Genomic DNA, 26,994 nt, shown 5'->3' on the forward strand with positions numbered 1-26,994 from the left:
TGCATCATTCCTACCTTCATCGGGGCACCTTGTTTACAATAGTCAACTTCTGAATTCAGAAATCACTCAAAATTGTGGTATACGAAAGACATTAAATATTTATTAAATCACAGTGGCATAAACAGGAGAGTTAAAAACTTTAAAATATCTGAATTTTGGATTCATTACTTTTTTCCATGAATCAGCGGGTCCCTGGGATATCCCTTGGCACTTTTAAGAGTTCTTCGACTTCTTCCTGTAAAGCCTCAGCTTTTTCACTCAGCAGCATCTACAACAAGAAAACACAAAGAAAAGAGTAGAGAGAATCCTGCAAGCAGGCATTTCTGGGTAGCTCACTCAAGAAAAACAAAAATTAGAAAACAAATACAGGTATTAGCTATAACTCTCAGGCAGATTAAAACACCAATGTTTCTTTCCAAACTTGCACCTGGATCTGTAAAAGACTGCTGTGCTGCTCCCAGGACCGCAGCAGCTTTACATCAAAGAGCCAGCATTTTTTTGTCTATTAGTTTACACCCATATAGAAAGCAATCACACAAAAATTCATACAGCACAGAGATGATTTTCTGGATTCTGCCATCACATAATACACCAATTTACAGAATATGAACAGTTTTGTCTGGAACTGTTAAGGAACATTTTTAACCTTAGACATTCATTTTCCATGTTAGAATAAACATTTTTAAGTTGTGCCTGTCAAGCTAAGTACTTCCTTTATTTGAAATTTCTTACTACAGCATTTTACATCAGACATACAAGACTCCTGATATCAGCAGTTGTTTAATCCACAGCCCTTGAACTGTTTGTTATTGGCATGGAGAGGAACAGAACCCCATGCAAGCACTCTTCTAACTTCTCAGTTAGAGAAAACTCCAAGGGTAGCTTTCTAGATTTGTCCTTGATGTAGATAAGCAACCTGCATATATCCCTTTCTTTTGGCTCCCACAGCAGCAAACGAAAAAAGCAACAGGAAGCCTACAACATTATCAGAACACGACCTTTAAAGTACACAACCCCCAAAACTGGTATGTTTACTTCATGAGAATGTGCAAACCAAAACTTTCTAATTGACTGCCTTATTTTTACACCAATCACCCATCCTTTTATTCTGGACATTCCCTTACTTCACCAAAAGCTTGTTCTTTTAGTAGAATCTAACATGAAGCCAATACCATTGCAACAGCAGATGATGAATGGAGATAGAGAATACCATCCCTTGATGATGTACTTCCTGCAGTTTTTGTTTAGACACAACTCAGTGTTTGTTACAGACCCTGCATGTTCAAAATGGAAAAGACAGGAAAAATTAAAAGAGCATGACATAGGTGAAGTTAACAGGTGAAGTTAATCCTGCAACTTGTGGGTTTCCATTTCTACAACCCTACAAATCCTATTCTTTTGTCACCACTAGAACTAGAACTTCTGTAAGGTAAGTCCTGAGATATCGGCAGAACAAAGCATTTCAAATATCAGACGAGCTGTCAAGCATTCTTGCCTTTTGCTTCCTCTCTGAAAAGCAGCACCACTTGGCTGTACACAACAGATTGTTTTTAGAACCGAACAGCATTTAGATCACAAATGTCCACTAATGCTTTTACTGGTAAACTGAATTCTTCCGTTTTAATGTCAAACATCCGCTTTTGACATATTGGAGTTCTGAAGCAGGTTTTTATAGCTTTGATTCTAACTCACCTTTGCAGATGAAATTATTTGTTTGGCTTGACGTCGTGACAAGTGCTCAATCATCCTCACCAAAGTTTCTGGATTTGCATTAGCCAAGTGTGCTAACGTTTTGTACCCTGCGTTGTAAAGCTGTTTTGCTCGTGCCTGAAAGTACAAAATTGTGTTGGATTATCCGGACAGGAAATAAGAATTACTCGTAAATGCCACTCTCTGCACCAATCTCACACATTTCATTCTGCACATCAATCCAATTCTCTTTTTATAACATGAATACTCACTGAGAATCTTTACAGCCTAAAAGCACAGGTTTGCCTCTAAGACTTACCACCCTAGCAATCTTATCCACGTCTTATGACTACATTTGCCTTTATTTTCTCTGAGCCTAGATGATACCAATGCTGCTCTCTTCTCTTGTTGCCATGTTTTCTGCATTCACTGTCACTGACAGGCATGACAGTCCCACATTCTTTGGAGGTGTCTGTCTTGTTTAGTTTCTCAGATTAAAACCTCACTGCCACTACATTCAATGGTTTTCTGACAACCTGATTCTACAATATGCTGGACAGGCAAGTTAAATAATTTTGCAAGGAGTAGAACCTTGGACTGAAGTCCCAAAAGAGCGTTTGTTATAATAGGAGTCTTTGATTCAGAGACTAGTTAAATTTCTTATTTAAAATACATGCAGTTCCAACATGACTTAGCCTATTTCTGTAAGGATCTTCTAACTTATGTAAATTCTTATTCCTCCTTACTCCCAGGAATTGAAGAATCCCTACCACAAAAGAAACCTGGACTCTGTTTTCCACAGAATTCACAGAATGACTAGGTTGGAAGAGACCTTAAAGATCATCAAGTCCAACCCATGCCCTAACACCTCAACTAAACCATGGCACTGAGTGCCACATTCAGTCTTTTCTTAAACATATACAGGGATGGTGACTCCACCACCTCCCTGGACAGACAATTCCAGAACTTTATCACCCTTTCTGTAAAAAACTTCTTCCTAATATCCAACCTATATTTCCCTTGACGCAGCTTGAGACTGTGTCCTCTCATTCTGTCAGTTGTTGCCTGGAGAAGGAGACCAACCCTCACCTGGCTACAGCCACCTTTCAGAAGTTGTAGAGAGCGATAAGGTCACTTCTGAGTCTCCTTTTCTCCAGGCTAAACACCCCCAGCTCCCTCAGTCATCCCCCACAGGGTTTGTGTTCCAAGCCCCTCACCAGCCTCGTTGCCTCCTCTGGATGCACTCCAGCATCTCAACATCCTTCCTAAACTGAGGGGCCAGAACTGGACACAGCACTCAAGGTATGACCTCACCAGTGCCAAGTGCAGAGGGAGAATGACCTCCTTGCTCCTGCTGGCCACACTATTCTTGATACAGGCTAGGATGCCATTGGTCTTCAGAGTACACTGCTAGCTCATGTTCAGCCAGCTGTCAACCAGTACCTCCAGGTCCCTCTCTGCCTGGGCCCTGTCCAGCCACACCGTTCCCCAATCTATAATGGTGCAGGGGGTTATTGTAGCCAAAATGGAGGACTCCAACTTCCAGCTGAGTATACACCTAAATTATTGTCCAAATATAATATTTTCATAGTTGCTGTGGCAGAAGCCAGAAAACCATAGGCCTCAGCTTCCATTTCCTAAACAGATCACTTTTCTCCCAACCTCCAGACTGTTATGGAATATCTGCATTATGCTGAATTCCCAGTAACAAATTACTTGGTTTTCCAGATACACTTGAAAGGCACAGTAACATTTAGCACACAAGTTAACTTGTAAAGTTTCATCCAGCCAGGTTTACTGACCTCTAGAACCCCTGCTACCTCCATCAGAGGGATGAGTTCTGTCTTAACACAGTATGTCAACTGCTTGGTAAGCTCTATCAGCAAGGCTTTATAAACCCAGAATTCTTCCAATTCCTGCAGAGACAAAGATTGCTAAAAATCAGCTCCAAAGTTCTGTATTTGTGAAATATGACTGACAAAACTCTACTAAGGCAAAAAGTATATATTTGTCTTTTAGATGATGGAAGCACTATTATCTCTCCAAGTCATCCTTTCAGAGAGCTGCAGAGGTATATTCAGCATTCTTCAGCTGAACATCCCAAAGGTGGGGCAGTTCTGAAGGATAAGCAATGCATTATTTCAGTTATTTCACCAACAGCACTGGCAGTTATCAATGCCCTGTACAATTTGTATATTTTCACATTCTTAGTGCATAAAGCTTGCTTTTACTATCAGAAATGTCATTGTATGACAATGTTGAGCTTTGCTCAACAGAAAAAATAACATAGAACAGGAAAGGCAAAGAAACATTTTTGCACAGGAAAGGTGAAATACCGCACCTGTATTCAGTTCTAAAGTAAGATGAAAAATCTCCAGAGTTTGCAAAACCAAGCCACAAAGAATTTTACATTCTTTAACACAGTACCTCACAGAAATGTAGAAGGCAGGATGCAAAGGAGGCAGCAGAATTGAGGAGATTCTGCACATATCCCCGGGACAAATTAAATTTCTCTGAAACACTCCATATATTGGTCTCTTTCAGTAGTGAATAAAGGACAAATGTCAGGTAGAACCTGTTCACCACAGCATTGTCCACATTCTAGGAATAAGACAAGCTAGAATTCAGAGCTAGTATCACACTGCAGATGTTCTGTTAGTACTGCAAGGCAAATCTTTTCATCTCTACTCCCTTCACAGCTTTAAAACATTTCTATACTACACACAAGGACATTAAAAACATTAAGAAAACCAACGAATGAGCTTAAAAGAATAATAATCAGAACAGCAATAAACAACACTAGCCGAAAAATAATCTGGTATTTGGAAAAAATCAAATGAAATTACTAAACTGTCATCTTAGGTATGAGAAATTGCCAACCTACCTTTCTGACAGCTTGACCAGAAGCCTTTTTTGTAATAAAGCTTTCAGGTACTCCCACAATATCTGCTACTTTTTGCTCTGCTGCACTTAGCTGGTTGAACTAAAATAAAATTTTATGAAGAATTTTCAGATATTTAGTTATTTTAATATAATGGAAAACACAAGTACATTGTTCACAGTGCAACAATGTTTTTCAATATCTCTATAGTATAAGTTGAGTAGTACTACAGTCACCGGTAACAGGCAGCTCTGAGGCTTCTTTGCCTACTTGTCTGAATTATCTGCAACTGTCCATCTCTGAATGCCTCATTTTAACAGAATTAAACAGATTTTTAGTGCACCCCCAGTAAAAAAAAAAATAGCATATTTGCCATCAGATTGTTACCCCATTTCATGTCCTATGTGTACAAACCCCTTGCAAATTTAATACACAGGATTACTGAATGCCCCAATGCATGTTTGCTAGCAATTTCTCACCTGTCTCAAGTATATCATCCAATCTGGGCTACAAGTAGAAGTCATATCATAGGGAGTTGACAGATATAGGAGATGAAGATTGCTCTCAAGAACCAGCCCCTCTAAACCCTTTTTCAATTCTCTGTACAGAATATTGCAGTATGCCAAGTCTATTGAGCCTAGAATAAGCACACTGGGTAAGAATAAGCACAATTATAAACAGGCACACAGAGTTAAATGAAGTACACTTTAACATAGAATCAGTATTGGCTTTACTTCCACAAAAGCTTGTTATGCCATCTGAGCTGGAGAGAAATATCTGTAACCTGAATTACTGTTCTAACCTAACATGAGTAGTGAAGCAAAGCTGAGGAAAGGCAATCACCTATTTCCATGTATGTTTATTCTGTGTGGTTTTGGAGTGCTTGTGAAATGTCTTGGCTTTACTGAAATCCTACAATTATTTTGTAGATTGAAGGAACCCGTCAGACTCATCCTATTTCAACTGTATTCCACACCCCAAAACATTTATGATATGACAAGAAAACAGAACTTCCTGATATATTTATTTTTATTATAATTGGTCTACATGTCATATGCTCCCTTTCCCTCTTAAGCTTTGCAAGAAATCCTTCTGTTTACAATAACCTGTTTATAACAATTAATTGTAAAACAAGGTCCTGAGCCACTTCAATTACAACACTAGATCAATCAAGTGATTTTTTTTTAGGGGTACAGTTCTGGTTTTGCTCCCAGTGGGATCAATAGTACCACACTTCATTCACATCACTTTCAGTCATGTGCTACTTCACTCCCATTTTCAGTCTATATCATGTAGTAAAACTCTTCCTTGACAACTTATTTTTCATTGCAGTTTAATAATAAGAATAAAAAACTCCATACCCTTATATGTAGCTTTACCCAAGGGTGTGATTGTCAGTGCAGATTTGGAATTGTGGTCCTTCTCAGTTATTCTTCCTTTTAGGAGTCCTTTTTCTATTAGATTTTCCAGCCCATCTTTAATTATCTCTGAGAGGCTCTTCTCTTTAGACAGCAGCTGCTGCTGAACGCCCAGCAGTGTACAGGACATAAAATTGTCCACTTCCTCATGGGTAACTGCTATCTGCACCAGTTTGGGAAATGATTTGCATATTTAAAGTTATAATTTCACATGTTTAATAAGACATAAGAAAAAATTACTGTATAAAGAAAGAGCTTGTGTTTCTATAAATACACCCCAACAAATTGAATGATAGATTCTCAGTGGTGGATCTGATGGACTGCTCTCCATCTGTTCTATTATTCTAGCTACTGCATCATGTTAATTTGTTTCCACTGTTTCTATTTGTATTTTGAAACAAGTATCAGAAATAGAAATATTAATATTCTATTGTATAATAAGATATATATAATTTTTGCTTTTACACATAAGGTAATTGTTGTGTTAGAGGATTACTTATTGAGTTAAATGAGAAGATCTAATCAGATAAGGACAAAAATTTGATTAAAGCTTTTCTGAACTTGAAAGCCTGAGTGTTTAAGCAGTCTGTCTTTTTCTACAGGATCAACAGGTGACATATTCTTAGCATTTCCAAGCACTTAAGTTACTCACAGAGAAGAGTTAACTGATACCTTCAGTCCAACCAAAGATAACAACAGGCTCTGGATTCCCTTGGTCAACTCCAGCAGAAGATTGCTGTAGCAATTGTCCAAAGGACTGTGAACTAAATCCTGAACCTAAAAAAGGCAAGGAATATATTAGTACAGAGGAATATTCATGCATTAATTTTATACTTTCAAAAAAATCAAACTGACATGCATGATTAATCTTACAAAGAAAATAAGGGTAAACATCGAAAGTTTACAGTTCCCAAGTGAAAACAAGCTACATAAAGGAAGTTTATGTATTACATAAATCGAATACTTACAACTTTAAGAGGTGAACAAAAATTAAGCTAGGCAGCTAGGCTCTTCCTGTTTATTCCATCACCTTAACTCAGCAATTTAAAATACCAACAGCTTTGTAAAAATTACCAAGTGTTTGTCTTTTTCTTGCACTATGAGAATACTTTCTCCAGCACTGTCAATACCAGCTCGACCAGCTCTGCCAGTCATTTGTTTATACTGGTTCTTCTTCAGGAAGTCATTGCCAACATAAGGAGCTCTGAGAATCACCCTGCAAAGATGTCTTGAATAAGTTATGCTTTATATTCAAATTACTAAAGCAGCAATGAAATGTTACAAATTCAAATTCATTGTTTATATGAGCCCCTTACCTCGTTACTAATAAAAATCAAATGCACCTCTTTGGACAGATGTGTAAATCAATTGTAGAGCCTTAAACTATTTAAGGTGTATTAAATGTGCACACAGAAGTGGATTCTTAGCAAGCAATCTTTGGTCACACAGAGTACAACAGCCCTAACATCAAAACTTGCATAAGAAAAGATAACACATTTTTGTTTTAAAACATATTCCAACTGCAACTCCTTAGAAAAGGTTTATTTTACCATTTAAACACTGTTCCTAGGAGATTATCTAAAGAAATCACTGTTCTTTTGAATAACATTACTAAAAACATTAAAATATTTTTCAATTTATTAAAACTTCCTTAATCATTTACATAAGTGCTCTTCAGTGATACACTCTGAGGTACTTCCTACTGATTCACAGTTCCTACATGAATGTTGTAGTCTTGTGTCCCAAATTGAACACAACATCCTTTATATTTCCAGTTTGCCGGTAAAAGCACAAACACACCTTAAATAGCACTGAGATTTCCAACTTACTAAAGAATTTTTTTTTACAAAGCAAAAATTAAATCTTTTGGCTACTAACCTTCTAGCTGGTAGGTTCACTCCAGCAGCTAGGGTGGCTGTGCAAGCAAGCAGACACAGGACACCTGCAGAATAAGCTTCCTCTATGCTTTTTCTTTCATCATTTGTAAGCCCACTATGGTGATAGGCAATACCAAAAGGGATTGTTTGCTTCAAAAGAGGACAGACAGTTCCATTTCCAATACCCTTTAGGTTCTCGATGAGATCTTGTTTTTCTTTCCCCTTGTGAGCTCTAAATTCCCTTGGAGGAGGAAAAGCATTTCTTTAGACTTTGATCATTAACCAAAAAGAAAATAAAAATTAAGACATGCTTACTGTCTACTTGTGTCCATCATTAATTTCTCTAACATCTAAGTTGAAGAAATAGTTTTTTCCAGTAACTTTGAAACAGCAATACACAGGAGGCTGATTTAGTTGCAATAGAGCATTTCTTGTTTGGAAACACAGCAACAGAAGAGAACAAATACTGGCTGCTTTAGATTTTACAACTCAGGTTTCCAAAGTGGATATGGGAATAGAGATATTCAACTGGCTACCAAAGTACATGACCAAATACCAACTGTTTGTTTTCTAAGAGAAAAATGTTTGTTTTCTAAGCTTCCAGAAACCAGTGCCAAAGAGGCACAAAGATTAATTTAGTATGTTTTTCCTTTTCTTTAGTGTATTTCCTCTGGCAATCATCTTTTTCAACTGTTTTGGTACAAAGGTAAGAACTTAAAAAAAAAAATTTAATAAGCCTTTTGTGGTATGTTATCACTTATGCTGTTAGCAACTTTATATGACTCCATGTAATCACCAGGGAAAAACACTTGCAAACTAGATGACAATAAACCCTAACTTGTAAGCAATTATTTCACATATAATTTAAAAAAAAAATAGAAACTTACTTCTTGAGGTACTTGCACACCATTGAAGCCACATTTTCACAATTCTTTCTAGTGGGACAAAAGATCAGGCAGGAATATTTAGGAATAACTTCAGTAACCAGCGCAATTATGTGGTCAGGATCTGCTTTCTCCAGATTACTAGAATACTGTAATAAGCACAGTTTGACAGATATTTAAACCTAGGAATTAAGTCGTAATCTAAATATTCAACACTCATTCTCAACCATTGCTTGAATACTCCCACTGGATTTAATGTGATGTAATTCCAAGAAGTTGTAGGATAAGCTTTTCTCCCAGTCCTCACATGAAAGACATCAAACTTGAGGGATACATAGATATACAAATCAAATTCTTTGCTTTTCCCCTTAATACTTCATTTTCTTTTAGCAACGCTTGAGATATTGGCAGTCTACCATTAGATGCATTTTCCTTGGTAAAGGTTGAAAGAATCCTTACAAGGCAGTAGTAAACTGACAAAACCCCCTAAAGGTATCTTCTTTCACTTTTGTCTGAGAGTGATCAACGCTACCCCCGAACAAAAAATATTGAGTATCTGGAATACTCAAGCATATTACTTTTCACAGGTCAAAATACTGACCTCTACCTTGAGGAGGCAAAAAGAAGTGCAAATCAAGTTAAGCATTCAGCATTTTAAGGCTGTTTTTTTCATTTCCAAAGCCTACTACTTCTTTCTCATGGGTACTACAACTGAATTATCATGTTTAAATAATTTCTCCAGTAAAAGGCCTGTAAGCAAATCAGTGTAAAATAATGCATTTCACAACAGTTCTAAGAAACTATAAGCACTTTGTTTTTACCTTGAAATTAAGGAGACGTGAAAAAGCAAAGCCATTTTGTGTTTTGCTGTCAACTGCATAAATGGTGTCTCGTATCTTTATGTATTCCTTTAATTCTACCTAGAAAGGTAGAAGCCGCAAAGAGAAACTTTAGTTAAATTACTCAGTTTTCTCTAAAGCTATGGCTGATGTACAGAAATAGCTTTTCTCTAAGCATCACATGTCATATACATACTTACATACCTTGGAATTTTTAAGAGAACTTAATTTTTTTAATTATTTGCCTCGATAAAGCCTGGAATCATAATGAAGAATGCCAAAATTGTATCCCATGAACTACTTATAAACCATGCTGTCCTGATAGCATACAAGAACCAGCACTACATATTCTAGTTATAGCAAATGGACTACAGTGATTCATCATAGTAGCTGTAATTTAGGAATTGCTTAAGTTAAAAAGAGGCAAATGCCTTAGCACAGCAGTATAAAGGTTATTGCATTTGTGTATTTAGAAATGCATGGTATATTTACTGTATTGTTAGCAATTAGAGAGCAATAGCAGGCCTTATATTATACTATGCAATTAAGCACAAAAGGTGTGATACAATTCTAAACAGATTTACTATGATTTTAAAGGTAAATATATTCTTTACTAGTTCCTGGTATCTTGTATACAGACCGGTCTAAAATTATTAGTGTAGTACTCTGCTTGCAGGAACTTCTGCAGGTCTCCAACATTATTTAACGTTGCACTCATGCCAATGATCTGTGTCTTTTCTGGAAAACAGAAGTTGAAATTAATTTATTGTCGCATTGCCAATTTTTAACACTTCTATTCAGTACCTAAGTCATGACACTCCTTCCTCACTATCAATCTTTCCAAAATGCCAAAGTAGCAGGTTTGAAGGGAAAGGCCACTACTAAAGAAATACTAACTAACTAAGAAATAATATTAAGTAACAAAATAGTAACTGAGACTTAGATGTAAAGAAAGAAGCATTTAATTGGATGCCTAAAGGGCTCCTACAAATAAATGGAAGACATTTGACAGTACTTAGGATTTAACAGAGAAGTATCAAAAGAGCCTCAAAAAAACCCCTAACATCATTAGAGAGTCAATTAACAAGTAATGAGTATATGCTGTTAATTCATGGAGTCATGCCATGATTTTCAAAAGCAGCCAAAACAGCACAAATCCAAAAAGTGAGAGTGACTTTCTCAGAGGCCACAACTACAAAATGCTAATGACATTAACTGTAGCCATGACTTACTACTGGTGTAAAGAATTTTCGCCAGAGTAATTTCCAGTACTGCTCCACGACTTCCCGCTCCGAGCATATGCAGCTGGGGACAGAAGGGAAAAGAAAAGGCAAGAATGCTAATGAGTTGAGAGTGTTTCTAAAAAACCCTCCAAAATATATAGATATAAAGAAATACTACAAAACTGTTTTTGTTAGACTTCCTAAAGATATCCCTTTTGAAAATTTGGATTATTAAGTTCAGATGTATTACCTCACTTAAAAAGCATTTAAGAATCACAGAAAAACAGACTCATGGGCAAATGTAGACAACAAGATTTACCTTCCATTTAACTAGACCACAACTGACACAGTTAACTCCTGACAGTAAACAGCGTGGAAATCTTTGTATTCGCCAGCCTGAGGCAATTTTAAACAAAATGTGGTTCAAGCAACACTTAAAATAAAAACATTCCTAGCAGCCAGCTTCTAGAAAAAACAGACCTTAGTCCTTCAGCTGCCCTCTGTTTAGAAGCTGCAGTGCTAAAGTATGGTCAGTCAGCCTGATTCCAGGAATTAAAATCTCCATTAGACATTATACACGTTACTCAATCCGATAATCAACCCTTGGCAGGGCAACTCAGCCCCACCACTGCAACAGGAAATTCTCACAGCCAAATGTTACTTGGTATTTTCCATTTTTGTCAATGTTTCACTGGATCATTACTACCAGACACAAAGTTGCATGGCTTCACACCTACAAGTTAAGGTCTATGCTTCATAAAGTAGATTCCATAAAATTAAAATTATTTATTTCAACCCATTAGAGACTTCTAAGTGACAAGTAGTTATGCAGGAATTCACCATCAACCACTACCACAGTAGATTTCTCAATATAAATCTATTACTCTGAAAAAGCAATAAATACTTCATTAAAAAAACCCCAACAACTTTCAAAATTATAGAATTATGGGCCAGTTTCAGAACACAGAAAATAAAAGTAATTTCATGATGAATACTCTAAGCAAAATCAAGCAGGCAAAGAACTGCTCCCCCCTAAATAATTGCTTATAAGAACTCTAAAGGAACTTGCATCTGATAAATTGGAGTACATCTTGTGGCCTACCTCATCTACCACAACCAGGCCGAGGTCATAGATTCTTTCTGTTTCAATTAAGGAGTTCACCAGAGCATGTCCTTTTTCTATAGTAGCAATATAAAGAGATTTTTTTACTCTTCTTTTAATTGGTGGAAATCTTCCTTTACTTCCTGCATATTCTTCAACCAGGAAACCCAATTCTATCCCAAAACTCGATAAACCCCTAACCTATAAAAGAAAAATCAATTAGAGAACAAATTCATGCTCAGTTTGGATTTCAGATCTGCCTCAACAACTCAACAGAAAACCAACCACAAACAGCTGCTTGAATTAGTGAAACATATTAGCTAAGACTATCTACTCCAGCTACAAAATTGAACTGTCTACACATATTATAGATGGGTTTCATCTGTTCTCTAAAACTAACTTTCCCTTTATATCAAAATACTTCTTTATTTCAAGATCACTTCTTTAGCAAGTTGGGCAGCACAGTTCTTAGGCTGCACAATTAAACAAAACATCCCAAAAAGCCATTATTTCAAAATTCAGCACCCTTTACTTCATAACTCAACATCTTTACCTCATAATTTGTGTCTGTTCCATTGCAAAATTACTGACCGTCAGAGCAGCATTTAGAAGGGGTCACTCACTTCCTATCACATATTCATAATAACCTTATGCAAACCAGGCACATGAGCAAGTAAGCAAAGCATAGCATGAAAGATTTATATCAAACAAAGTAGTATCAGAAATACTGTATCCAGACCTTTTCTTGGACAATGGCAACATATGGCAGGATCATCAGAACATCCTTCTGCCTGCAGAGTAATTCTTGGAGAATTATTATTTCAGCTACAAGAGTTTTTCCACCACCAGTTGGCAATGAGTATATCAAGTTCTTCCTTTGCTGTAGGGATTCTAACATCAAGCAATCATGCTGCCACTCTGTAAAATGAAAATGGAATTATCAGCAACCCCAGGGGAACAATGTTAGTTAATATGAAAATGCCTGCGTTTCATTCAGAACACTCTGAGCTCAGCCTTTGAGAGCTTTTCCTCAAAAAAGCACTTAAAGCCTTCAGTGATGGTGACTTCTAAAGTCTTCTGTAATCCAGACGGATACCATCTATCCATGCCATCTATCTCAAACACCAAAATAGCCACTTCCTAAAATAGGACAACTACTTTTCCAATGTGGTTTATGTAAAGCATCACCTTAAATATTTTTACAGTATAATGGGTGAAACAGAAAATACTCTACTAGAAGTTCTTTTTTTTTTTCCAACAGACCATTGGTTACACTACCATAAAGTGTTTCAATCCCTCGAAGTTGTCTGAATAAATCTTTAACCTTGCTAGGTAATCCATAAAAAGGGCCTATATCAAGAGAAGAAGATTCAATAGCTTTCCTAGCCACAAAAATCTCTTCAGATAAAACAGCTTCTTTGAGCTGCTTGGTCTTGGAGACCTGCAGAGTTTGGGCTCTGGCATTCCCAGTCATAGCACTTTTCAGGTGATCTTTGAGACTTTCAGATTTAAATAAAACACAGTTGGAGAGTGAAGAAGAATCAATAGGTCTGTTCCGGTGTTCAACACCAGTATAAAAAGACAATGGGTCTCTGATTTTGTCTGAGAAAGAATTCACGCATTCATCTCTTCCTTTTGAGAGTGGAGATGTTCTAGAAGGAGAAAAAAGTTCATCCATTTTTTCAAAATACAAAAGTTGCGACAATGGCAAGTCATCTAAAATAGACTCAGTTAATTTTTGATTGCCATCAGCTGTGTCACTGTCACGCATTTGGCAGGCACCCCCCTCTTTGTCACTGTTAAGGACCACCACATTTTGTGAAGCAAAGAAGTTATCTTCCTCTTTCTGGTGAACTCCTGATTGTACTTGGGAACTTTCAATCTCTCCAGCTGCTTCCACATCCATATTTTTATCCTGCAGGTATTTGTGGTCAATATCATCCACTTGAGCGATCAATGAATCGTTTCCATAAAAGCTGTCACAGCCACCGAACATATCCTCCTCGCTATCATTACTGCACTGCAAAAACGAAACAGGAGTTATTGACACCCTGAGGCAATGCCACAGAATGCAGAGAAACATGCAGAGTGCAAACATCAGACCCAAGTCGCTTAAGTCTGTCCCAGCTTAACACAAAAGCATTTTGTGTGATACCGTCTGTAAGGAAAAGCCAGCTTAGGTTCTGAATAAACCCTTTGACTAAGTGAAACAGATAACCTACAAGTAGGAGAATACCTGCACAGAGAGATGATTTTTTTTAAAGCTAAAGCCAAAGAGCAGCATACCCTCTGGTTTGTGTCGGGAAAGGCAGTATACAAAATACTGCCCTTCCCGACACACACCATCCTGCCAGACAGAGCTCCCCCCCCTCGCCACCAGCCCCAGGATCCCGCCATCCCCTACCAGGACTTCCGCTGGAGGCCCCTCGCCACCAGAGCTCGGTCTCTTGCGAGCCACCGGCGAGCTAGCAGCAACGGGCTGCACTGGGGCCCGGCTCCGCTTGCGCTCCGAACTGGAACGGCTCTTCCTCCGCACGGCGAGCCTAGGCTCCGCCATGGCCGCAGGGGCTGCGCGGGACCGTCACGGCCACGGCAGGACCCGAAGCGGGACCACCGGGCCGCCCCACGGAGGCGCAACCATCATGGCGGGAACGGGCACTTCTGGTAACAACCCGCCGGGGAAAGCACGTGGCCAGGCTGCTGCCAATCGTCTGTCCCGAGTCGGGAACACCGCACTGCTATTGGCGAATGGGGGGGGGGGGGGGGGGGGGGTGGCTCGCCGTGCGGGTGTCATGGCGGCGCAGGCTGTGGCGCCGCGGAGGCCTTGGCCGCGCCTGGTTCTCGGTGCGTCCCTCCCGCTCCTCCTCTGTCTCGAGCGGCTGCGGGGGAATTCGCATGTGAGGTCTGTCGCGCCGCGCCGTCGCTAACCTTGTCGCTCTCTCCCTTGCAGCGAAGCTGTGGGCGCGGCCGCGCCGCCTCCACCATGAAGGGCAGCCTGAGGGGCAGCCTGAGCGGCAGCCTGAGCGCTCGGACCAGGTGAGGCTTCACCGACGTGTCCCGTCCCGCTGCTCCCCCTGCTCACCGTTTCCAGCGCTGGCTGGAATCACTTTGCTCTGGCTGCGGTGTAGCTCGGGGCTCATCAGACCCCTAATCCGTTGTGGGGAGCACAGCGCAGAAGGAGGTCATCAGGCCCTGGAAGTTAAGACCCCACAGATCTGTATTTCAATATCTTAACGAGAGTCTGTTAACCTGATATCTCAGTAGCTCGGACGTGGAGCCAGCGGAAGGACAAGGACCAGTGGCCATAAACTAAAAACGCAAGAAGTTTCACCTCAGCATGAGGGAAAACTTCTCTACACTGAGGGCAGTAGACCCCTGGAACAGGCTGCCAACTGAGGTCATGGACTCTCTTTGTGGAGACATTACAATCCCACTTGGATGTGTTCCTGTGTCTCCTGGTCCAGGTGACTCTGCCTTGGCAGGGGGTTGGACCAGATGATCTCTACAGGTGCCTTCCAACACTGACTGTTCTGTGACTTTGTGAAAAGTGAAAAATCACCTTTCATATCTTGTAAGAATTTGGTGCTGGTTGTATTCTGAAGCTTGAGGAGGCTATTCAGAAATACCTCCCAAGGAGGCTCCTTGGTAGTTATTTCTGATCTCTCTTTAAAATGTGTGTGAGAACATGGAAGCTTCCTCAGGCCATTTGCCAAGAAATTATTTTTTAACAAAAGATTTCTTGTGACTTGTCAGACAGAACTGCATTTTTACCAGCTTCTGCAGATTTTGACTTCAAGTAGAGGTGTAAGCACTATCTTACTGAATGATTTAATAGAGTTGCTAGTGTTATTGTTTCTAAAATATAAAAGGCTGTTTAGTTGTTTGAACTCTCTGAAGTTGTGAGGTACCAAGAACTGAGTTAATGAAGTTATTGAAAAGTTCAGTGGTGTACTAAATATCTCTTCTGGTTTCAAGACAAATATTGATTGAAGGATTAAAAGTAACAAATGTTCTCTATTTTTTGTGAAGCTTACAGATGTTAATCATTCTCTGATTTCAGCCCATACAGATGGAGAACCCCTACAAAGACCCTCCAAAGAGATGTGTCTTATGTGGAATAAATGTGGACTACAAGAATGTGCAGGTGAGTTTTAATATTGCTGTCCTTGGATGAAGGGAACTGGTTGACTGTTTTTAAATGTGTGTATAGTAAGTCCAAAGTGATGTAAAAAAAACAATTTAATAATCCATCCATATGTGCAGGAGTTTAAAACTTATGAGTGTGTAGGTCAAGGGCCAAATAATGTAGTCATGCTAAGATGCTTAATCTACTAACTATGTGTGACAACTTTGCTGTTTAACAAATAGAGTCCTTGGTTACAATTCAGCTGCCACAAAGCATGGAAGCATAGTATAGACTATGCTTCTAGCATAGTCTGTCTAGCTCTAAGCTGTACTTTTTTCTTCAGGTAGAACTGAGTTTTGAAAAAACAGATGAAAAAATGAAAAATAGAGTACAAGTAGTAACATAAAGCTCCAAAAAAAAAAGTTCTTAAACTGACTTTGATTTTTCTTAATTTTAAGTAGCTTCTTTCCCAGTTTGTTTCTCCATATACTGGCTCCATTTATGGCAGGCATATCACAGGTATGTGAAGTATTAAATTAAACCATATACGGGGCAATAATATTTTTGTGAGTCTAAGTAACTGCATCAGCAGTCTTTCTGAAAGTAACTAGTCCCAACTTCATACATTTTATAAGAGTATTCCCCTGACTTAGTAGCCTGGATCAAAGAATTAAAATATCCTTTAATTGTATGTATTTTTTATTTAACAGTAAAAGCACCCACGCATTTTTCTAGAGGGACTTAATCAAAGTTAGAGGGAATTGTCAGTAACATGCCTTTCACGCTCTCATGACTTGCTTAGTGTTGAAAATAATTCATCTCTTTAGGCTTGTGCAACAAGAAGCAGAAGGAAATTACAAAAGCCATTAAAAGAGCTCATGTATTTGGTAAGTATGATTTTGCTTTTGAATTTTCTAACTCAAGACTACTTTTCTACTAAGAACACCTCCATCTTTTTTTCAAACAGGATTTATGCCAGTTATGTTTAAGAACCCACAATTTATCACAGACCCCAAGCTATGTAACATCAAGTATCCAGAGTGATATACTGTACAGAAATAAACAATAAAATTGTTTTTCATGTTTATGTGCTTGTTTGCTGGAAATGTGGTTTGCTAGCATAATGTGTTGTTGACTGAGGGATGGATGTCAGTCATTCCTTTATTTTTCTTCATGAAGTCTCTGAAAATTATTGTCTGAAGGAAGATTAAAGCAATAATAGAAACTGGCAGCTATATGGACCCCTTCCTCTGCTCACCAGTCTTGCTAAAGCTCAGGTGGCTGTTTTTCCACTTGCTGGGTTGCAAGATGTGGAGAAGTAAACAAGAGCTGGTTTCCTGAGGATAAATTAATGTATTTAAACTGTGGCAGTTAATGTAGACAGCTAATTCTGTAACACGTTCATTTGATGCTCCCTCCATCAGGAGGGTAGCACTATTTCTTCACCAGCAGCTTGAAGTTGTTCACTTTGAGACAGCATATGACATGCTTATCTGACTGATAGCATCCTGTAGCATAGGCTTTGAACCCTGAGAGAGAGAAGACAGATGGAACTCTGGAAGGCAAAGGGAATGTCATCTTAAATTTGTCTTTATGCTGAACAGGATTCGTGCACTGGGAGAAAAAAAAGCAACCTGCAAAAATGCCCTGTTACATACATCCTTGCAGTGCTAGAGATTGATACATACTGCTGGAATACACCAGCAGTAGTTTTTAGCTTGAAGTCATCTGACAGATCAGAAAATAGGAGAGTGTGGGTATTTCTTTCCATCTCTGGTTTTTTCAAACACATCCTCATCTGTTTCAGTGCTACTCAGTGTAAGCTTCCTTTCCTGATCACTGTCCTCTTGGTCTTCAAGTGGTTCTTGGTGAAGCTGCAATGATCTGGACTTTTTGAATGACTTTGAAACTGAGGTGGTCTCCCTGACCTTACGCTTGCTTGGATGCTTTGTTTCAGCTTCAGTGAAGTCTCTTTCCTCTACCATGAGAGTCAGTTTGTCCATGACATTAATATGATGGTCTGTGTTACAGCAGTTCTTGGATATCTGTTGGCCTTTGAAATTAATAATGCATGTCTGAAGTCTGGAATTGGGGAAAAATGTTTGTAGTGCCTGGCAAAGGAGAACATTCTCCTTTGGCTCTGCTGGGTGGTTTTTGTCTTCTCCTGAGGAAAAAAAAAATCAAAGTCAGAGTTGCAGAACCTCTTGCACCTCTGCTGTTTTGGCTGCCTCAGGTTCAGAAGTGTTTTCTGCTTCTGCCACTTGAGTCAATTTGGAAGGGCAAGGCTTGCATCACATTTGGTTAACTTACCTGAACAATTTTTTTGCTTTTTCCTCTTTATTTCTTCTTTTAATTTGCTCACGTCTGCTAAGAGTTTCTCTACAGATCGTTCACTGACTTCTACTGTAATGCATATTTTCTGCAAGAAGAAGAGTGTGTTGATCAGACTAACAGTATTCACAGTAGCTGACTTTAAATTTGTTGAAAAATCCTTGAAGGTACTCATGTTTAAGTTGGACACAGAGCAGTAAAAACTTAAGTAATGATTTGGAGGTGGATTTGTCAGCTAACTTAAACCTTGTGTTGAACAAGGTGCAAGATGTTTTATTTGATCCCATCCAGGCAAAGAAGATCTAACAAATTACAGAGAGTACTCCTTCAAAATAATCCTTTTGTGAGAATTTATTAATGGACTTGAAGATTAAACATTGTACTATAATGAAATGGGAACTTAAATCCTCAGCTTTGAGAATGTAGTGTGCAGCGCAGTAAGTAGAACTTGCTGACCTTTCAGATTATGCATATTTTGGACATGGCTTTGTTTTCTCATGCAGTGCAAAATGTTGTAGCCCTTGGCTGCCTTGGTTTTGTAGAACTGATGAAGGTAGGCAGGCCTGCCTGGCTTACCTTCAGTTCCTCCTGCAAGGTGGCGTACATCTCATTTATCTTATGAACCTCTTGTAGGGACCCATCTTCATGAAAGAATTCTGACCTGTGACCAGGAATAGAACAGCATAATTGCAAACAAGTGATCCCAGTGCTTACTTAGTAGGAGCTTTAGTGAGTAAAGAAGCATTTTGAGCTTCAATGCCAGATGCCTGTGTTGAGACAGACAGCTCCTGGCAAAATATGGGACTGAACTAATTTCCTAGTATGCTGGAATGATAAGTAATTCTAGAAAACAGGTCAACAAGTGAAACAAGGTATGGCTATAACATTTGCAAAAGTACTTAAACGCTTTTATAAAAAAAGTAAGTGTAGTTACGGTAGTGGGAAGCTACAGCTGTCAGTAAATACAACATGTAGTGTACCTGTGTTGTCTCATGGCTCTCACAAAACCAGAGGATACACAGGAACCGGACACTGTTCTGTAACCTTGCTGTTCTCCCATGCCCAAGTTGGTAACCACCAAAGGGACTTTCTGGAAAAGTCTTAAAATGCATAAGTATGAAAACATGATCTATTAATATCCAAAGATGTTTCATTGAAAGTTAAATGGTTTTGGCCTTTCAGGATCCAATGGAAGGGTTGCAGTATGGTTAATCCTTGATAAATGTATTACATCATGTGCAGATGAGGCTAAAGGCAAACTCCAAGAGCAACCAGAAGCTGAGCAATGCCCATAATTTCCCCTCTTTCTGACTACAACACACAACTAATTCAACATTTGCTTGCTAAACCTAGCCTGTGAGCAAAATATCTCTGAAGATAAAGTTAACACCAATTTAAATATTTTGATGAACACCATATATGGTTGAGGTCCTGTACGCTAAACAATTTGATCAGGTGTAGCTTACATGTGTAAATAAACTGACAGTGTCTGCTTGGTGATGCTGGTACTATAGACAAAAAGGACAATCCCAGAATAGAATTCCAGATTAAGCCTTCAACTGGGCTGTGGCAACATAAGGAACAATATTATTAAAAGTTTAAGTTTCAAAGGGAAAATATACAGTGTTACTGATTCAATTGCAACAAAGTAGAGAAACTTTCAAGTTTTGGCACATGCTGTAGACATTACCCTTCCTGAGGCCGATGTAGAGCATGTTCTAATCTGTAAGTAGAACAGCTTTCTGTCATCACGCTAGAGGTTAAAAGGAGGAATACAAGCCCCTGATTTGATAGGTGTGACTGCAGGTTTTTATGAAGAACTCTTTCCCGGAATGTCATGGTCTGGTCTGTGTTACGTCTGAATTTGTACCATCCTATTACACTCTGCAGGCAGAAGAAAATTCACAGTTACTGTTGTATCATGATGTCCCTGTGCATCACTGAAGCAAGTTTCATCCAGTGCAAAGTTCATTTCTGAATTGTTTGCTAGTAGGTGCATAGTCAAGCAAGTAGTTAACTTGAATCCTTTAAAACCTCTAAGCCTAATTCCCATCTGCTTTCCTTCAGAACCATGTGTTGAATTGGTCTGTTTCTTAGCCTGTGTTCAAGCTGAAACTGCAAGCTGTTTTGCTATTTCTTTTCAGCTTCTACTTTCCCCTTGTAAAATTTTGTTCTGTGGAAAAAAGCTAAGTTTTTTTTTGATGTAGTGGTCCTGAACCACTTGTGAGCTGACCTCAACTGATCTTAAGGTGGAAATTGGTGCAATTCCTTTGGGATCCTTGAATGTTCACTTGAGAAATTAGTAATTCAAAATAAAGTTGTGACATGTATGTAGGCAAATCCTAGTCAAATATAAGCTTAACTGGTTTTTTTTTTTTTATAGAGGAAAAGGATCTAGCTGCCTTGACCAGCAGCATGAGGGACTATAAAAGGTTTAAAATGAGAAAAGAAAAAACCTTGACGCAAGAGGTATCCAGAACAGCCTCTAAAATTTGAGTGAGCTCCTCAGTATGGTTTAAATTTAAGAATAAAATACCTTCATACAGCCTGATAGTATTTTCTTCAGGGCAAGTTCATTCAATTCTCCTGCAGAATTATAAAAGCTATAACAAAATTAGGACAATTAGAGGGGAAGAAATAAGACTGGAAAAATAACTTTACCATGCTGAGAATCATCTCACTTAAAAAAAAAAAATTAATACTATTAAGGGTGAGGGGTTAGAACGTATGGAATGCTTTTTTTCAGTGTGTTGACATTGTTCTGAAGTTTATATGGCATCTTAGTTCACCAGAAGGTGCAATATGCATTATCTCTATTCTATATGTATAGACAGAAATGAAAAAAAAAATATATATAAAGAACCAAAATAGGAATAGCATCTGTAATTCCAAGAGGTTGATAAGGCTACAATAGTTACAGCTGTGTGATATTCTTAGGCAATGTCAGTTTAACACTTGAATAGTTCAGATTAGGGTTAATTTTAAATTTTCAATATCCGTTTCCTTGAGATTCTTACCTGAACAACTGGTAGCATGGAATATGCTTCTGTATGTCTGAAATGAGAAAGTAACATTACTCTGGGTTCATCAGCTCAAGATGTATATTCTTCTGCATGCTATGATCAACATGGAACTCATAAAAGGACCAAGAAAAATTGAATGCATTAACATAAAATTAAATAAGTGAAGAAAGGAAATATTTTTAAAATATGTTCTAATTAATTTTGTCAAATATAAAGGGACCCACTAATATAAACTGCATTTTTTGTATGCTTTTCTACTATGTCAACTGAAAAATCAAGCTGGATACTTTGTATTTTTCTCCTTCTGCTGGGTGAAGGAGAAATATGTAGTATGAAGGATTTCACTTGCATTATTCAATGCACATCCACTCCAATCACATCAAGATGATAACAAAAAATAACTGGCATCTGCTTAGTGAAATTATTAAAGAGCTTGCAGCCTTCACACATAATTTTATAAGCTCCAAATAAGGCAATAGATGCTAATACGTTAGCATCTATTATTATCTATAATACTCTAGCTTTGTCTTTCATATCACTGATAGACAAAGCTTTTCCAGGGCAACTACAGTCCAGGAGAGTTTGTGATGTAGCCAAAACAAGGGTCTAAACCCTAAGTTATATTTAATGTAAAAGATATTTGGCAAAGAGTAGCCATCCAAGGAACTAGGAACTATTATTTCTTTTAAATTACTGTGTTTTCTGCAGTAAAATTGTAATCTTTTTAGTAGTTAAAATGTTACAAAATAGCCCTTCCATGTGTTTTCGGTTGTTAGGGTTTTTCTTTTTTTATATCCCTGAAGCATGTAGGATCTTGGAGCTTTGATCTTGATGTAGATTGCTGTCCCTCAAAACTGAAAGCTGTCATTTACTGCCCAAAACCAAGCAGGCTATGAAAAATGTGGACACACTAACCGATTGTATAAACAACTTCAACATCATCCATTTGTGAGTCTGTGATGCTGTTCTTGGCTTCACCTTTCACATCTCCAAGGAGAAAACCTTCCTTTAGAAGGGAAGAGGGAAGAAAAAAAATCACATTAACGGTAGCATTGAACAGACACTCTTGCTTTCGGTGCTGGTGTGGCCTCACCCCCTGTCCTGTGTGCAGTTTTGGGTGCCACAATGTAAGAAAAATACAAAGCAATTAGAAAGTGTCTAAAGGAGGGCTGCAAAAATAGTGGAGGGTCTAGAGGGGAAGCCACAGCAGGAGTGGCTGAGGTCACGTAGTCTGTTCAGCCTGGAGGAGAGTGGGGGGAGACCTCATTGCATTCTACAGCTGCCTCAGGAGGAGAAGTGGAGCTTCAGACACTAATCTCTTCCTTCTGCCGACCGTGACAGGACCTGAGGGAACGGTGTGAAGCTGAGATGGGGGTGGTTTAGGTTGGATATGAGAAAAAGGCTTTTCCCCCAGGTGTTTGGGCAGTGGAACAGGCTCCCCAGGGAAATGATCACAGCACTAAAGCCTAGCAGAGTTCAAGAAGTGTTTGGACCGCACTCTCGCCGGCATGTGGTGGGATTCTTGGAGTGTCCCGTGCAGGGCCAAAAGTTGGACTACATGATCCTTGTAGGTCCCTTCCAACTCAGCATACTCTATCATGATTTTGTTTAATACCAAGTGTGAGTGCTGTCTTCAGGAGAGGAAAAATGCTGTCAAAACGAACTTTTTCTATTTTTTTCTTTTAACAGAGAGGGTTCTCTCTCATTTTTCAATACTAGTCCGCACTAAGGAAAAAATTCTCAGCGACGCTGTGCTGTGTCTTGGTCGGTTAGCGGTGGATCCCGTGTTCACTGAGCCCCAGCAGTCCGCGGCCGTGCGGTGCTGCCCGCCAAGGCTGGGGCCGGGCGACTCAGCTAGCACTGCGCTCGGCCCAGGGCGGACATGGCGCTGCAGCCGCCACTCGCCTCGTTCGAACCCGGAACGCCCACGTTTTTCCGCCGCTCGCACACAAAAAGACTGCCGGGCGCTCTCCCGGCCCGCCCCTCCCTCCTCTCCCAGCGACCCGGACCGGCCCTCCCCCGGCACCCACCGTGTCCGAGTCGGTGCTGAGGTGCTGGAAGGTGAGGGCGCCGAACACGAAGCCCGAGAGCAGGGCCGAGGTGCTCTCGCCCTCCATGCCAGTAATGGCGGGACGGGCCGCCGGCGGGCGGGAGCCCCCAGCGGCCGCCGGCGGCAGCGCCGCGCCCGGGCCCGGCCCGCCGCATCCCAACCCGCAGGGAGCGCGGCCCCGCGGCGGGGCCCGGGATCTCTCCACAGCTGCAAAATGCGGAGTTTGGAAAAATGTTCTTAAGAGAAGATGTTCTCTGAGGTGTCAACTTTGTCTGCTTTCAAGCCTAGTCAACAAGAAAGGAGATTTAATACCAAGGCTATGCCTTTCCAAATAGGACATACAGCTGTATGTCTATGCACTGCGCTCTTTGAGAATGTGGGGAGAATATTCTGAGTTAATGACCTAATAAGATGTGATAAGGAGGTAATAAAATGATAATGCTAAATGATGATCAGGCAGCAGTAAATTGTACCACTTCTTCCTCAGATGTGGACTGTTTGCAGAATGCATGTCTTGTATTTTTAAGCTGTCACATTTTACTTATTTTAATACTTGTACTAACATTTTTTTTCCCTGTTATAGCAGGTGTTCCTGACGTATCAGCCAGAAGAAAGTCCTAGAAAACATTTTCAGGAAGAGAGAGTTACAAGTGATGACATTCCTTGAAATATGATCAGAGATCTGGTCTAAAGGCTGCAGGGATTTTACTCCTTTACTTCAGGAGAGCAAGTGTTAGATTTCATCACTCATCAGGACTATAGGTAAGCACAATCTCAGCCTTAGACGTTAATTTTCTGACTCTTGAAATAGGAGGTATGGACCTGTGGTCTTTCAAGACATATTTCCATGCTTTTTAGGTCTCACACATTTTTTAAGTTGCCTGTAAAATTAATATTTTTCAGTGCAGTTTCTTTTCCCTTTTTTTTTTTTTCAAGATTTAGAAGGAGTCCTGGTATATTCAAATAAAATTCTTTAAGTGTTATTTGAAATATATGTGAATGATACTAGTATTTAGAAGGGAAAACTGTTGTGACTCTTAACTATTGTTACAGTAGAGAGAGGGACCAGGCAAGACTTTCATTTCTCAACACAGTCATAAATGATCTAGATCTCTGAATAACGGGATGACAAGTCTCTGGATAGTACAGAATGATAGACAAGGTTGAATGGGAAGAGCTAGCATGCATTTCTTGCAATGCAGACCACGTGGTATTAAACAAATAGGTAACAAGTACAACACATCTAAAGGGATATATTACAACAAATGATTCCATTATAGACTGTATTGCTGCGGTAGAGGCAACAAGAACAGATGATACGACAAGCTTGTATAGCTGTTTGAGGAGAAAATGGTAAAAGTGGACACAGAATGCTCACTCAGTTCAGGAATTCTCCCAAAGGACCCTGTGTTGTGCTTGCTGTCACTCCTAAGCCGGAGCTGGGAGAAAATTGTATGCATTTAATCAGTGCAATAAGTTTTAGCCAATGACAAATTAATTTATTGCATTCAGTGTCAAAGGTACACAAACCAGATACAAGATTTATATGGACAATATATGAGATAGGTATTGACAGCCATGCAATGCCTACACATCTGTGGGTACTTATACATTGCTGAGGCAAACAAATGTAATCAGAACAGTAGTGGATTTCCCTGTTTTGAAATACAAACACTCAAGCCTGTTGTAAGCCGCAGGATACAATAAATGACTTTCTGTAATTGTTGAATTTATCTTGTATGGAAACAATAATGTTTCTGTAGTCAGAGCTAAATTTGTTACAGTCATTCTAATGTGAGTGATACTGTAGTTAAAGATACTTCTTCAGGGTTTTCATAATTTGACTGTTGATGGCCAAAGATAAAGCATAACTAGCAGTACTGTTGTCAGATATAAAGATGCTCCTGTTTGGTGGCATAGATGGATTCTGTAGAGACCTAAAGAATAGCAGACATAGCTCAGAGTGAGAATGCAGAGGAGCACATATTTGCACTTCAGTGCATGAAGACAGTGTGTTTTCCATTAATAAATATTGCACCTGACCCTGCTTCCTATGCAATAGCTGACCTCTAAGGTTATTCTAGCCTTTTGGAGAGTTGTCCGCATGTAAAGCATGAACCTCAGTCTTGATAAATATCAAAACAAAACCACCAGAGATTCTCACCCTTGAGTAGTAATCAGCTAAAGAGTTTGATGAATGTGGGGTTGAAACATTGAGAAAACATAAGCAAAACTGATAAAGGCTTTTTGTTGTTGTTATATCTGGTTAAAGTTTAGTTGAAAAAAGGGATGTTCTTAGTAGTTTTCATTCTGAGTACACTCAACATAATTACTGGGGTGTAGAATGTTCTGATCAGTCCTGTTTAAACACTTTATTATCCTGAAAAACATGATCCTGGTATCCTTGGATGTTAAGTGATGTGGGTAAATCATCCCAGGTTTGCTGTCTGACTCTGTGTCATTGACTTACAAGACTTTTCTAAATAGATTAGTCTGCTATGTAGCATGGAAAAACTCACAGAGAAATACCAGGGAGCCCTACAACTGGTATCAGAAGAATAATTTTAGCAATAATACCATCTTCCCTTGCTTAATGACAATGAGAGGATGTACTTCTGTTTACTGGCTGCAGGCAGCTTTGGACAATGTTGCTACTCCAAACGGTAAAAATTATACCCTGCATATTTCCTAAAAAAGGATCAAGTGATAGAAGGTTGACCTTGATTGACAGTCATGATCATTGTCAGTTGCCTCAGGTAGAAATACCTCTTTGTTAATCCTTAGGGAGTGTGTTACTTCAGCATCTGAAGCACCACCTGGCTGAAGCTGATGTGCCAGTGCTGCTTTGGAGCAGTATCTGCTGGGGACATGGGATGTTTGGGTGGTCTGATAAGAAAGGTGTTACAAGAAAGGCAGGCTGAAAACTCTACCCTGACATCCCTTTGGAATCACTGGAATGGTTAGTGTTGGACAGGAAGGAAGCATACCTGGAAAGAGTGGTTGCCAAAATAGTGGTTGACTATGTGATTCCTTCTTTTTGAAGACCATGGCAATTGTTATTTCCAGGCTGTGTTACCCTCGTGCATCAGAGGGAAGGCAAAACCATAGTAGCACTCCTTGAAAGCTATTGCTTCCCACTGCAGTTTTTAATCTGTTCACAGTATATTTGAACCTGCTTAAAAGCTGACTGCTGTGCAGGAAAGGGCTGTTTATACTTGTTTTAACCCTTCCATGTGAGGCACTACAAATAGATACAAGCTAGTGCTGTGTTTGCTTCTTCTTGCACTGGAAAAATAAATGGGTCGTAATACCAGTTCCCTCCGACAATTGGCAGTTGGGCAATAGGCAATGTTTTGCAATATGAAATTAGCAGAATGACCTCAAGGGATCTAGAACCTGGAGTAGGCAGCTGATGCCCATTCCATCACCTTGTCATTTCCCTAGGAGACCAGGAATTGTTTCAAGTGAATTTGTTATGCTTGTGGGTGTCAATTTGAGATTCATTAATTTAAAGGGAGCTTTGCTCTTGGATTCCTCCTGTGTCACCCACA

At 39.4% G+C, this 26,994-nt stretch overlaps 4 protein-coding genes across 12 annotated transcripts in view; 2 read left to right on the forward strand and 2 right to left on the reverse strand.

Annotated features, from left to right (window-relative positions):
- Positions 1-72: 72 nt before the first annotated feature.
- On the reverse strand, positions 73-14,589 carry HELQ (helicase, POLQ like). 4 transcript variants are annotated; one of them, XR_007777462.1, is made up of 19 exons: positions 14,318-14,589; positions 13,177-13,933; positions 12,653-12,831; positions 11,914-12,114; positions 10,821-10,893; positions 10,229-10,326; positions 9,571-9,669; positions 8,753-8,898; positions 7,867-8,106; positions 7,063-7,204; positions 6,661-6,765; positions 5,932-6,151; positions 5,050-5,207; positions 4,574-4,672; positions 4,117-4,290; positions 3,492-3,605; positions 1,693-1,827; positions 1,173-1,274; positions 73-268 (listed from the first exon to the last, which is right to left on the reverse strand). XR_007777462.1 is itself a non-coding variant. In XM_018926928.3 (18 exons), exons 1-18 carry the CDS (start codon positions 14,468-14,470, stop codon positions 182-184), a joined length of 3,165 nt encoding a protein of 1,054 aa, XP_018782473.3. In that variant the 5' UTR covers positions 14,471-14,589; the 3' UTR covers positions 73-181. The 4 variants fall into 4 exon arrangements, 3 of the variants coding, with proteins under 3 accessions (XP_018782473.3, XP_030095112.2, XP_030095113.2); XM_018926928.3 differs by lacking the exon at positions 1,173-1,274 and having other exon boundaries at positions 13,192-13,933; XM_030239252.2 differs by lacking the exon at positions 1,173-1,274.
- Positions 14,590-14,675: 86 nt separating this feature from the next.
- MRPS18C (mitochondrial ribosomal protein S18C) lies at positions 14,676-17,126 on the forward strand. Its single transcript, XM_018926941.3, has 6 exons — positions 14,676-14,757; positions 14,864-14,949; positions 15,974-16,057; positions 16,501-16,558; positions 16,867-16,926; positions 17,007-17,126. Exons 1-6 carry the CDS (start codon positions 14,706-14,708, stop codon positions 17,081-17,083), a joined length of 417 nt encoding a protein of 138 aa, XP_018782486.2. The 5' UTR covers positions 14,676-14,705; the 3' UTR covers positions 17,084-17,126.
- LOC103826086 (glycerol-3-phosphate acyltransferase 3-like) overlaps positions 16,503-26,994 on the forward strand; it is a 28,300-nt gene continuing 17,808 nt past the window's right edge. For 2 of the 3 annotated variants that reach the window (XM_018926932.3, XM_050973322.1), the window contains exons 1-3: positions 16,503-16,558; positions 16,867-16,926; positions 24,027-24,205. The gene's annotated coding sequence lies outside the window, so the exon portion shown is untranslated. Of the gene's footprint in view, positions 16,559-16,866; positions 16,927-23,724; positions 23,868-24,026; positions 24,206-26,994 lie in introns of those variants that run through there. The other variant, XM_018926933.3, reaches the window with a different exon arrangement.
- Positions 16,702-23,548, reverse strand: ABRAXAS1 (abraxas 1, BRCA1 A complex subunit). Of its 4 annotated transcripts, none has more exons than XM_050973323.1 (9): positions 23,424-23,529; positions 22,309-22,395; positions 21,388-21,424; positions 20,907-20,973; positions 20,061-20,254; positions 19,351-19,470; positions 18,947-19,031; positions 18,350-18,458; positions 16,702-18,203 (listed from the first exon to the last, which is right to left on the reverse strand). In XM_050973323.1, the coding sequence occupies exons 2-9, from the start codon at positions 22,337-22,339 to the stop codon at positions 17,776-17,778; spliced, it is 1,071 nt and encodes a 356-aa protein (XP_050829280.1). In that variant the 5' UTR covers positions 22,340-22,395; positions 23,424-23,529; the 3' UTR covers positions 16,702-17,775. The 4 variants fall into 4 exon arrangements, with proteins under 4 accessions (XP_050829280.1, XP_050829281.1, XP_030094571.1 ...); XM_030238710.2 differs by having other exon boundaries at positions 17,609-18,203; positions 22,309-22,399; positions 23,424-23,548; XM_050973324.1 differs by lacking the exon at positions 20,907-20,973 and having other exon boundaries at positions 22,309-22,399; positions 23,424-23,453.

The sequence above is a fragment of the Serinus canaria genome, chromosome 4 (assembly GCF_022539315.1).
Source record: "Serinus canaria isolate serCan28SL12 chromosome 4, serCan2020, whole genome shotgun sequence".
Classification (NCBI taxonomy): Eukaryota; Metazoa; Chordata; class Aves; order Passeriformes; family Fringillidae; genus Serinus; species Serinus canaria.

Bases quoted from the DNA above. Each gene is read 5' to 3' on its own strand.
- HELQ (XM_030239252.2), bottom strand. From the start codon at position 14,470: ATGGCGGAGCCTAGGCTCGCCGTGCGGAGGAAGAGCCGTTCCAGTTCG. The intron at 10,327-10,820 runs GTAAGTCATGGC...TCTGTTTTCCAG, and splicing joins GAAAATTCTTTACACCAGTA to AAAAGACACAGATCATTGGC. The intron at 6,766-7,062 runs GTAATTTTTACA...TGCCTTTTTTAG, and splicing joins AAGAAAAAGACAAACACTTG to GTTCAGGATTTAGTTCACAG.
- MRPS18C (XM_018926941.3), top strand. From the start codon at position 14,706: ATGGCGGCGCAGGCTGTGGCGCCGCGGAGGCCTTGGCCGCGCCTGGTT. The intron at 14,758-14,863 runs GTGCGTCCCTCC...TCTCCCTTGCAG, and splicing joins TTGGCCGCGCCTGGTTCTCG to CGAAGCTGTGGGCGCGGCCG. The intron at 16,058-16,500 runs GTGAGTTTTAAT...AATTTTAAGTAG, and splicing joins TGGACTACAAGAATGTGCAG to CTTCTTTCCCAGTTTGTTTC.
- ABRAXAS1 (XM_030238710.2), bottom strand. From the start codon at position 23,510: ATGGAGGGCGAGAGCACCTCGGCCCTGCTCTCGGGCTTCGTGTTCGGC. The intron at 20,974-21,387 runs GTAAGAATCTCA...ATTTTGTTATAG, and splicing joins CCATGCTACCAGTTGTTCAG to CTTTTATAATTCTGCAGGAG. The intron at 20,255-20,906 runs GTATTTTATTCT...TTCTGCCTGCAG, and splicing joins TACTATCAGGCTGTATGAAG to AGTGTAATAGGATGGTACAA.